Source organism: Schistosoma haematobium, chromosome 5, assembly GCF_000699445.3.
Source record: "Schistosoma haematobium chromosome 5, whole genome shotgun sequence".
NCBI classification, from domain to species: Eukaryota; Metazoa; Platyhelminthes; class Trematoda; order Strigeidida; family Schistosomatidae; genus Schistosoma; species Schistosoma haematobium.
Window position 1 is genome coordinate 10,005,127 of NC_067200.1, and position 12,316 is coordinate 10,017,442.

Genomic DNA, 12,316 nt, shown 5'->3' on the forward strand with positions numbered 1-12,316 from the left:
ATCTTCATCATGTTCAGGATTATCAACATCGTTATGCAGGTGTTGGTACAGTTTGTTGCACTATTATCATCGTTGTTGACGTAAATGCTAATAACACTCTGATAGTAGAGCTAATGACAAGTGTGATGATAATATTACTAATAAAATTACTAACAATGACAATAATACCACTACTAACAAAAATAATAATCATAATATTTACAATAATAATAATGATTATTATAATAATATTAATAATGGTAGTAGTGATAGTAGTAGTATTCATGACATGAATATTAATATGATTACTTTCATCGATATGAAATGTTTCACTCCTTTCCATTTGTAGAGATCTCCGTGTTCGAGGTGGATATTGTGATCTACATTGAAGAACGGTCAGTGCCCATGAATTGGTCAACTGATCTGTCGAATGAGTCAAGTGTCATGTACAGAAATTTGTCGATGTCGATTTGTGACCTGGTAGGTGTGCATTGGTTATGGTTATTGTGTTCTTAGTGTACTGGTATGCAATAATCAGAGAAGCAGTGTGTGGATTGTTCGAATGACACCAGTGTAGTGGACAAATGGTTCTGTGAAATGACAGGAGTGAAGATCTCCGAGAGAGAGAGAGAGAGAGGGCCATCGTTTGAATCAAATTGATGAATGTGTAATGTACAGACTGAGCTAGTAAGTAGGCGTGGAAGTGTGTGTGTGTGTGTGTGAGAGAGAACGGACGTTTGTGAGAAGGCAATGAGTTAGTGAGTAGGTAAGAAGTTAGTAGTAGGTGGTGAGTAAGTAGGTGAGCAGGTAATGAGTTAGTGGTCATGTGAGTGTGAGATTGAAGCGAGTAGTGATGAATTGGTGTATTGAGTGTGGTGTTCACATTGGTAGTGTGAGCGTCGGTTAGTTGGATGAGTAAGCCAGTGATTGTAAGTGATTGTCCATTTGTGAAGTGGTGGTCATGCACTTGGTCATTATAATGATGATAGCGATGATGAGCACTGGTCGACACCGGTCTAATTGAAAATTGTAGTTGTGGTGTTGATATATGAGCAAGCGAACGACGGATCGAGAGACTGACTAATCGACTGATTGTGTATTCTGTGTGATTTTGTTTTGCACGTTGCAGCTATTGAGTGGACTACGTCTGGGTAGTGAAGAGTTCTCTCGAGGTGCTACTTGTGTCCGTGTTGTCTTCATTCGGATCATGATCTGGATTGACGGTGTTGGCCAAGCTCACACAGACGCGGGTGTCAATCGTGTCTCAATCGAAGCTGTTCGAGCAATTGCGAGTGTGCAGTTGCATTTGTCTCGTGGATCACAACCAACTGAGACTGATCTCACGGAGACTCTGGTTCGTGGATGCACACTCCTGAATATCAAGAGTGGACCAAGTTTGAGAAACATCACAGCATATCGTAAGTCGTCAATTGTTGTTGCCCATTTTGCCAATGATATGTTGTGATATGATGTGATGTGGTGTGAGATGTGATGTGGTGTGAGATGAGATGAGATGATAGTTATGCGAGACACTGAGTGTGGCGCCATTGAGATAGGAGAACAGTGACAGTATTGTTTATCAGCCGATTGTTCCCAATATTGGATGTGCACACTCGTAGTGGAAGCATCCAGCAGAGAGATCAATACACCATGGATAACGTATACGTGGTGTTGGCGACTGACTTACTGATGGATAGGGAGGTGTGAGACTCTCCAGTTTTCTTTCACAGGTCACATGCATCGTGGTAATGTTGATGATGTCGATTGTTTGTTGTTTACAATGTACGGTGTAGCATTTCTGTAGTGTGAGACCGTGTTGTGTAGCATTGATTTGTGCAGGTTTTCTAAATTGTGAAGAGTGAATCGGTGTGTTAAGGAGAGATGAGTATTTATGGGTGTTTGTTATTGCATGTTAGTTTATCGATTGAAGGATAACCCAGATAAGATTGTTCGAATTCACACTTCTTCAATGACATTTGCTACTGCCTGAATTGTGGTTGTGATTTTCGCAATGCGTGCTATGGTCACTGAGTGTCACTATATAAAGGTAGTTGTCTTATTTTAAGTTTTGGATTCTGTCCGGAATTTACAGCTAATAATGAAGACTCAGTCTTCTCTATCTCAACTAATCGTGTAGACTATGCAATTCGAAGTGTTGTTGTGCATGAGTTGATGTTCTGTTGAGTCGGACAAACAACATCTTGTTAGTAGAATAATAATAATAATAATAATAATAATAATAATAATAATAATAATAATTAGATGATCGAAATATCAACCACCGTAGTCCTGTATGGAAGCTGACAGGAAGAAGATATTTCTGAACGATGAATACAACTACATGTGTTTTCCGTTTAACTCAACAGGTCCACGAACAAGCACTGTGACGTCGACTGACGGTCTCGGACAAACAGAAACAAGTGTGTCGACAGAATCGAGGCAGCCGATCAGGACCACGTCGATGGAGACGATGACTGCAAGATCGACTGTGCTGATGACCAGCCCGTCATCAACTACTACTGGAGTTGCTTTCGGTAGGTTCACATTATGTTGCATAACATCAAGTGCTGTGCATATCTTTTCCTACATACACTCACACGAGATGTGTTATTGTGCAGTGTCTGTTGGTTGCTTGATTGATTTGTTTATTTATTTAGTTGCTGACAGACCATTGAACTAACTGACCTACTGACTGTCATATGCACCGAACTCTAAAGGAATGGTAACTTCCAGCATTAGTTTATGGACTATTATCATGTGTTATGTTTTATTGTATTTTTCCCCTTCGTTCGTTCATTTTTTCAACATGCTTTTACTTTTCTCGCGACTATTATTTCTTTGATGCTTTTTCTGTGCTGATTACATCTGTCTTAAACCATTGCTATTTGTGTCTGTGCAACCTTGAGTCTATTTTTACTGTGTGCAGTAGCTCCTCGTCTAGTGCAGCGCATCTTGTCGAGATCACACGTACTAGCCTCCTCTATTTGAATTATTTCCTTCAGTCATGCGTTGTTTATATGCAAGCATACGAGAAAGCGTCACACGTAGTAGCTGCATTATGAGGAAAAACAACATTGGATATGAATTCATCCGAAACATAACTATGTCACGACTTATTTATTCCAAAATGATTCGCTCCAAATTATCAGTAATTCCAAAGTGGAATAATGAGTCACAAGAAAAGTCCACGCCGGAAGTGATTGCTAAGGAATCCGACCAAGATGTCATGAGTTCGATATAAACTTGAAGGATGTATAAAAACCAATTCGCATGACATGTGTGTGTTGTGTTAACTGACTGTCGTACTGATTGACACATCGACCGATTGACTGTTTGATCAACGTGTTGATTGATCGACGGATTCATTGAGTGATTGACTGATTGCTGGATTCGGTCTTTTCCTTAAGATTATTGAAGCTGGATGAATTCGGATTGGTGGTTCTGTCACGGGGCATTGGACAGCTGGCTGAAACTCATAATGCTGACCTAGTGAAGTTGACTGAGGAACAGACCCATCTTCTGGAGACGATTTTGAATGCGATCGTGTTGGCATAGTGCAAAACAGCGATACTAACATTAAGTTGTCATTTCTTCTTCGTCTGCTTACACTACTGTTATCCAGTGCGTTTTTGTGTGCATTTATCTGTCATTTAATTACAATTTTGAGCGAACTGTGACGAGTGGTAGAAAACCAGTAAAATGAAAACATTTGTCAAGATTATACTAACAACCATCAGCTCCAACATCGATTCGGTGATTAAATCCTTCCCCTAATCATCTTCATCATGTTCAGGATTATCAACATCGTTATGCAGGTGTTGGTACAGTTTGTTGCACTATTATCATCGTTGTTGACGTAAATGCTAATAACACTCTGATAGTAGAGCTAATGACAAGTGTGATGATAATATTACTAATAAAATTACTAACAATGACAATAATACCACTATCAACAAAAATAATAATCATAATATTTACAATAATAATAATAATAATAATAATAATAATAATGGTAGTAGTGGTAGTAGTATTCATGACATGAATATTAATATGATTACTTTCATCGATATGAAATGTTTCACTCCTTTCCATTTGTAGAGATCTCCGTGTTCGAGGTGGATATTGTGATCTACATTGAAGAACGGTCAGTGCCCATGAATTGGTCAACTGATCTGTCGAATGAGTCAAGTGTCATGTACAGAAATTTGTCGATGTCGATTTGTGACCTGGTAGGTGTGCATTGGTTATGGTTTTTGTGTTCTTAGTGTACTGGTATGCAATAATCAGAGAAGCAGTGTGTGGATTGTTCGAATGACACCAGTGTAGTGGACAAATGGTTCTGTGAAATGACAGGAGTGAAGATCTCCGAGAGAGAGAGAGAGAGAGAGGGCCATCGTTTGAATCAAATTGATGAATGTGTAATGTACAGACTGAGCTAGTAAGTAGGCGTGGAAGTGTGTGTGTGTGTGTGTGAGAGAGAACGGACGTTTGTGAGAAGGCAATGAGTTAGTGAGTAGGTAAGAAGTTAGTAGTAGGTGGTGAGTAAGTAGGTGAGCAGGTAATGAGTTAGTGGTCATGTGAGTGTGAGATTGAAGCGAGTAGTGATGAATTGGTGTATTGAGTGTGGTGTTCACATTGGTAGTGTGAGCGTCGGTTAGTTGGATGAGTAAGCCAGTGATTGTAAGTGATTGTCCATTTGTGAAGTGGTGGTCATGCACTTGGTCATTATAATGATGATAGCGATGATGAGCACTGGTCGACACCGGTCTAATTGAAAATTGTAGTTGTGGTGTTGATATATGAGCAAGCGAACGACGGATCGAGAGACTGACTAATCGACTGATTGTGTATTCTGTGTGATTTTGTTTTGCACGTTGCAGCTATTGAGTGGACTACGTCTGGGTAGTGAAGAGTTCTCTCGAGGTGCTACTTGTGTCCGTGTTGTCTTCATTCGGATCATGATCTGGATTGACGGTGTTGGCCAAGCTCACACAGACGCGGGTGTCAATCGTGTCTCAATCGAAGCTGTTCGAGCAATTGCGAGTGTGCAGTTGCATTTGTCTCGTGGATCACAACCAACTGAGACTGATCTCACGGAGACTCTGGTTCGTGGATGCACACTCCTGAATATCAAGAGTGGACCAAGTTTGAGAAACATCACAGCATATCGTAAGTCGTCAATTGTTGTTGCCCATTTTGCCAATGACATGTTTTGATATGATATGATGTGATGTGAGATGAGATGAGATGAGATGAGATGAGATGATAGTTAGACGAGACACTGACTGTGGCGCCATTGAGATAGGAGAACAGTGACAGTATTGTTTATCACCCGACTGTTCCCAATCTCGGATGTGCACACCCGTAGTGGAACCATCCAGCAGAGAGATCAATACACCATGGATAACGTATACGTGGTGTTGGCGACTGACTTACTGATGGATAGGGAGGTGTGAGACTCTCCAGTTTTCTTTCACAGGTCACATGCATCGGGGTAATGTTGATGATGTCGATTGTTTGTTGTTTACAATGTACGGTGTAGCATTTCTGTAGTGTGAGACCATGTTGTGTAGCATTGATTTGTGCAGGTTTTCTAAATTGTGAAGAGTGAATCGGTGTGTTAAGGAGAGATGAGTATTTATGGGTGTTTGTTATTGCATGTTAGTTTATCGATTGAAGGATAACCCAGATAAGATTCTTGGAATTCACACTTCTTCAATGACATTTGCTACTGCCTGAATTGTGGTTGTCATTTTCGCAATGCGTGCTATGGTCACTGAGTGTCACTATATGAAGGTAGTTGTCTTATTTTAAGTTTTGGATTCTGTCCGGAATTTACAGCTAATAATGAAGACTCAGTCTTCTCTATCTCAACTAATCGTGTAGACTATGCAATTCGAAGTGTTGTTGTGCATGAGTTGATGTTCTGTTGAGTCGGACAAACAACATCTTGTTAGTAGAATAACAATAATTAGATGGTCGAAATATCAACCACCGTAGTCCTGTATGGAAGCTGACAGGAAGATATTTCTGAACGATGAATACAACTACATGTGTTTTCCGTTTAACTCAACAGGTCCACGAACAAGCACTGTGACGTCGACTGACGGTCTCGGACAAACAGAAACAAGTGTGTCGACAGAATCGAGGCAGCCGATCAGGACCACGTCGATGGAGACGATGACTGCAAGATCGACTGTGCTGATGACCAGCCCGTCATCAACTACTACTGGAGTTGCTTTCGGTAGGTTCACATTATGTTGCATAACATCAAGTGCTGTGCATATCTTTTCCTACATACGCTCACACGAGATGTGTTACTGTGCAGTGTCTGTTGGTTGTTTGACTGATTTGTTTATTTATTTAGTTGCTGACAGATCATTGAACTAACTGACCTACTGACTGTCATATGCACCGAATTCTAAAGGAATGGTAACGTCCAGCATTAGTTTATGGACTATTATCATGTGTTATGTTTTATTGTATTCTTCCCCTTCGTTCGTTCATCGTTTCACCATGCTTCTACTTTTCTCGTAACTATTATTTCTTTGATGCTTTTTCTGTGCTGATTACATCTGTCTTAAACCATCGCTATTTGTGTCTGTGTAACCTTGAGTCTATTTTTACTGTGTGCAGTAGCTCCTCGTCTAGTGCAGCGCATCTTGTCGAGATCACACGTACCAGCCTCCGCTATTTGAATTATTTCCTTCAGTCATGCGTTGTTTATATGCAAGCATACGAGAAAGCGTCACACGAAGTAGCTGCATTATGAGGAAAAACAACATTGGATATGAATTCATCCGAAGCATAACTATGTCACAACTTATTTATTCCCAAATGATTCGCTTCAAATTATCAGTAATTACAAAGAAGAATAATGAGTCACAAGAAAAGTCCACGCCGAAAGAGATTGCTAAGGAATTCGACCCAGATGTTATAAGTTCGATATAAACTTGAAGGATGTATAAAAAACCAATTCGCATGACATGTGTGTGTTGTGTTGACTGACTGTCGTACTGATTGACACATCGACCGATTGACTGTTTGATCAACGTGTTGATTGATCGACGGATTCATTGAGTGATTGACTGATTGATGGATTTGGTCTTTTCCTTAAGATGATTGAAGCTGGATGAATTCGGATTGGTGGTTCTGTCACGGGGCATTGGACAGCTGGCTGAAACTCATAATGCTGACCTAGTGAAGTTGACTGAGGAACAGACCCATCTTCTGGAGACGATTTTGAATGCGATCGTGTTGGCATAGTGCAAAACAGCGATACTAACATTAAGTTGTCATTTCTTCTTCGTCTGCTTACACTACTGTTATCCAGTGCGTTTTTCTGTGCATTTATCTGTCATTTAATTACAATTTTGAGCGAACTGTGACGAGTGGTAGAAAACCAGTAAAATGAAAACATTTGTCAAGATTATACTAACAACCATCAGCTCCAACATCGATTCGGTGATTAAATCCTTCCCCTAATCATCTTCATCATGTTCAGGATTATCAACATCGTTATGCAGGTGTTGGTACAGTTTGTTGCACTATTATCATCGTTGTTGACGTAAATGCTAATAACACTCTGATAATAGAGCTAATGACAAGTGTGATGATAATAATACTAATAAAATTACTAACATTGACAATAATACCACTATCAACAAAAATAATAATCATAATATTTACAAATAATAATAATGATTATTATAATAATATTAATAATGGTAGTAGTGATAGTAGTAGTATTCATGACATGAATATTAATATGATTACTTTCATCGATATGAAATGTTTCACTCCTTTCCATTTGTAGAGATCTCCGTGTTCGAGGTGGATATTGTGATCTACATTGAAGAACGGTCAGTGCCCATGAATTGGTCAACTGATCTGTCGAATGAGTCAAGTGTCATGTACAGAAATTTGTCGATGTCGATTTGTGACCTGGTAGGTGTGCATTGGTTATGGTTATTGTGTTCTTAGTGTACTGGTATGCAATAATCAGAGAAGCAGTGTGTGAATTGTTCGAATGACACCAGTGTAGTGGACAAATGGTTCTGTGAAATGACGGGAGTGGAAATCTCCAAGAGAGAGAGGGGGCATAGTTTGAATTAAATTGATGAATGTGTAATGTACAGACTGAGTTAGTAAGTAGGCATGGAAGTGTGTGTGTGTGTGTGTGTGAGAGAGAACGGACGTTTGTGAGAAGGCAATGAGTTAGTGAGTAGGTAAGAAGTTAGTAGTAGGTGGTGAGTAAGTAGGTGAGCAGGTAGTGAGTTAGTGGTCATGTAAGTGTGAGATTGAATCGAGTAGTGATGAATTGGTGTATTGAGTGTGGTGTTCACATTGGTAGTGTGAGCGTTGGTTAGTTGAGTGAGTAAGCCAGTGATTGTTAATGATTGTCCATTTGTGAAGTGGTGGTCATGCAGTTAGTCATCATAATGATGATAGCGATGATGAGCACTGGTCGACACCGGTCTAATTGAAAATTGTAGTTGTGGTGTTGATATATGAGCAAGCGAACGACGGATCGAGAGACTGACTAATCGACTGATTGTGTATTCTGTGTGATTTTGTTTTGCACGTTGTAGCTATTGAGCGGACTACGTCTGGGTAATGAAGAGTTCTCTCGAGATGCTACTTGTGTCCGTGTTGTCTTCATTCGGATCATGATCTGGATTGACGTTGTTGGCCAAGCTCACACAGACGCGGGTGTCAATCGTGTCTCAATGGAAGCTGTTCGAGCAATTGCGAGTGTGCAGTTGCATTTGTCTCGTGGATCACAACCAACTGAGACTGATCTCACGGAGACTCTGGTTCGTGGATGCACACTCCTCAATATCAAGAGTGGACCAAGTTTGAGAAACATAACAGCATATCGTAAGTCGTCAATTGTTGTTGCCCATTTTGCCAATGATATGTTATGATATGATGTGATGTGAGATGAGATGAGATGAGATGAGATGAGATGATAGTTAGACGAGACACTGACTGTGGCGCCATTGAGATAGGAGAACAGTGACAGTATTGTTTATCACCCGACTGTTCCCAATCTCGGATGTGCACACCCGTAGTGGAACCATCCAGCAGAGAGATCAATACACCATGGAAAACGTATACGTGGAGATAGTGACTGACTTACTGATGGATAGGGAGGTGTGAGACTCTCCAGTTTTCTTTCACAGGTCACATGCATCGGGGTAATGTTGATGATGTCGATTGTTTGTTGTTTACAATGTACGGTGTAGCATTTCTGTAGTGTGAGACCATGTTGTGTAGCATTGATTTGTGCAGGTTTTCTAAATTGTGAAGAGTGAATCGGTGTGTTAAGGAGAGATGAGTATTTATGGGTGTTTGTTATTGCATGTTAGTTTATCGATTGAAGGATAACCCAGATAAGATTCTTGGAATTCACACTTCTTCAATGACATTTGCTACTGCCTGAATTGTGGTTGTCATTTTCGCAATGCGTGCTATGGTCACTGAGTGTCACTATATGAAGGTAGTTGTCTTATTTGAAGTTTTGGCTTCTGTCCGGAATTTAGAGCAGCAATGAAGACTCAGTTTTCTCTACCTTAAGTAAACGTGTAGACTATGCAATTCGAAGTGTTGTTGTGCATGAGTTGATGTTCTGTTGAGTCGGACAAACAACATCTTGTTAGTAGAATAATAATAATAATAATAATAATAATAATAATAATAATAATAATAATAATAATTAGATGATCGAAATATCAACCACCGTAGTCCTGTATGGAAGCTGACAGGAAGATATTTCTGAACGATGAATACAACTACATGTGTTTTCCGTTTAACTCAACAGGTCCACGAACAAGCACTGTGACGTCGACTGACGGTCTCGGACAAACGGAAACAAGTGTGTCGACAGGATCGAGGCAGCCGACCAGGATCACGTCGACGGAGACGATGACTACAAGATCGACTGTGCTGATGACCAGCCCGTCATCAACTACTACTGGAGTTGCTTTCGGTAGGTTCACATTATGTTGCATAACATCAAGTGCTGTGCATATCTTTTCCTACATACGCTCACACGAGATGTGTTACTGTGCAGTGTCTGTTGGTTGTTTGACTGATTTGTTTATTTATTTAGTTGCTGACAGATCATTGAACTAACTGACCTACTGACTGTCATATGCACCGAACTCTAAAGGAATGGTAACGTCCAGCATTAGTTTATGGACTATTATCATGTGTTATGTTTTATTTTATTTTTCCCCTTCGTTCGTTCATTTTTTCAACATGCTTTTACTTTTCTCGCGACTATTATTTCTTTGATGCTTTTTCTGTGCTGATTACATCTGTCTTAAACCATTGCTATTTGTGTCTGTGCAACCTTGAGTCTATTTTTACTGTGTGCAGTAGCTCCTCGTCTAGTGCAGCGCATCTTGTCGAGATCACACGTACTAGCCTCCTCTATTTGAATTATTTCCTTCAGTCATGCGTTGTTTATATGCAAGCATACGAGAAAGCGTCACACGTAGTAGCTGCATTATGAGGAAAAACAACATTGGATATGAATTCATCCGAAACATAACTATGTCACGACTTATTTATTCCAAAATGATTCGCTCCAAATTATCAGTAATTCCAAAGTGGAATAATGAGTCACAAGAAAAGTCCACGCCGGAAGTGATTGCTAAGGAATCCGACCAAGATGTCATGAGTTCGATATAAACTTGAAGGATGTATAAAAAACCAATTCGCATGACATGTGTGTGTTGTGTTGACTGACTGTCGTACTGATTGACACATCGACCGATTGACTATTTGATCAACGTGTTGATTGTTCGACGGATTGATTGAGTGATTGACTGATTGCTGGATTCGGTCTTTGCCTTAAGATTATTTAAGACGGATCAAATCGGAAGCCTGCTGATTGTTATCTTCCAGAACATGTTTGAGTATAGTTATCATGTGTTGAATTTTAAAGTTAATTTTCTTCGCGTGAATTTCATTATCAACTGTCGAAGCAATGCAGATTCAATAATGCAATGAATGAAAAACGAAATAATATTTCTTCCTTTGTGTAGAGTAAGAGTATGAATACTTCTCAAATACTCCTCAGATTGATTGTAAGATATGAAACACAGGATGTGACTGGCATATTGCGAGACAATGTGGATATGATGTTGACTTGTGACGAGTGTACTAATTGTGGTTGTTTGTGTGTTTGTGTGTGTTCTCTCTGTTTCTGTACAGACACATCGACAGGCGTTGCGACTGAGACCAGAAGCGTGGAGCACACAGACACAAGTGCGGCGTCAGAACTCAGTCGACCGAACACCACTAGCACTAGTACGAGCACGAGACGAGCACGAGCACGAGCACGAGCACGAGCAGCGAGCACGAGCATGGACACAAGCACAAGCACTAGCACCACCGCGACCACAAGCACAACATTGACGCCGTCGATGACGATGACCACGGCAGCAACATTGGCTACCATGCGGATGACCGAGCTGTCATCAACTACTGCTGCAGCTACTTTCGGTAGGTCCGAATTGTTTTGCAAGACACCAAATGCACTCCACACCTCATTCAACACGTGTTCACATGACTTGTGTGCTTGTGTTGAGTGCATTGACTCACTGTTCCACTGATTGACACATCGACCGATTGACTGTTTGAACAACGTGTTGATTGATCGACGGACTGAATGAATAAATGAATTAATGAGTAATGAATGAATGAATGAATGAATGAATGAATGAATGGATAATTGAATGATAATTGATTGATTGATTGATTGAATGATTGATTGATGTATTGAATAATGGAGTGGTTGACGAAGTGATTGAGTGACTGGTTGGTTAAGGCAGAGATTGACTGACTGAATGACAGTGATTGCGTTGGAGAGTGTTCGCAATGCAAATGTGTCGATGGTGAGTGTGAAGGTGAGTGGCGACAGCATGTTTATGTTGTTTTGTAGCTGAATGCATCAGCATGATCAGTGGAGTGGTGTAGTGGATGCGAGCATAGATTCACACTGATTGTAGGCACAGTGACACGGATGTGGGATGACGAGAGAGTGTGATGTGTATTTTGTGTGTGTAATTGTGACTTAGTGTGAAAGCACTGTGTTGTTTGTTGTCACTGAGTTGTGTAGATGGTGTTGCAGTGGTCGACACATTGTTAGTTGTTGTTGTTGTAGTATTGTATGTAGTTGTTTGTGTGTGCGTAGATATTGGTGTGATGATGTTGGTGGAGACGGTGGCATAAGTGTCGGTATTTAGTGTTGAATTGATAGTTATTTTGGTTGTGTGACCTGAGACAGAGGATGTGACTGGCATATTGCGAGACAATGTGTATATGA

The 12,316-nt window shown here is 40.3% G+C and overlaps 1 protein-coding gene across 1 annotated transcript in view; it reads left to right on the forward strand.

The window, feature by feature from the left end:
• AK2_3 (Adenylate kinase 2, mitochondrial) overlaps nt 1-12,316 on the forward strand; it is a gene marked incomplete at both ends in the record, with an annotated part of 54,395 nt that overhangs the window by 15,648 nt on the left and 26,431 nt on the right. Inside the window, one exon of the mRNA XM_051219536.1 lies at nt 8,571-8,899. Within this exon, the coding sequence (XP_051064859.1) occupies nt 8,571-8,899 (329 nt within the window). The remainder of the gene's footprint in view (nt 1-8,570; nt 8,900-12,316) is intronic.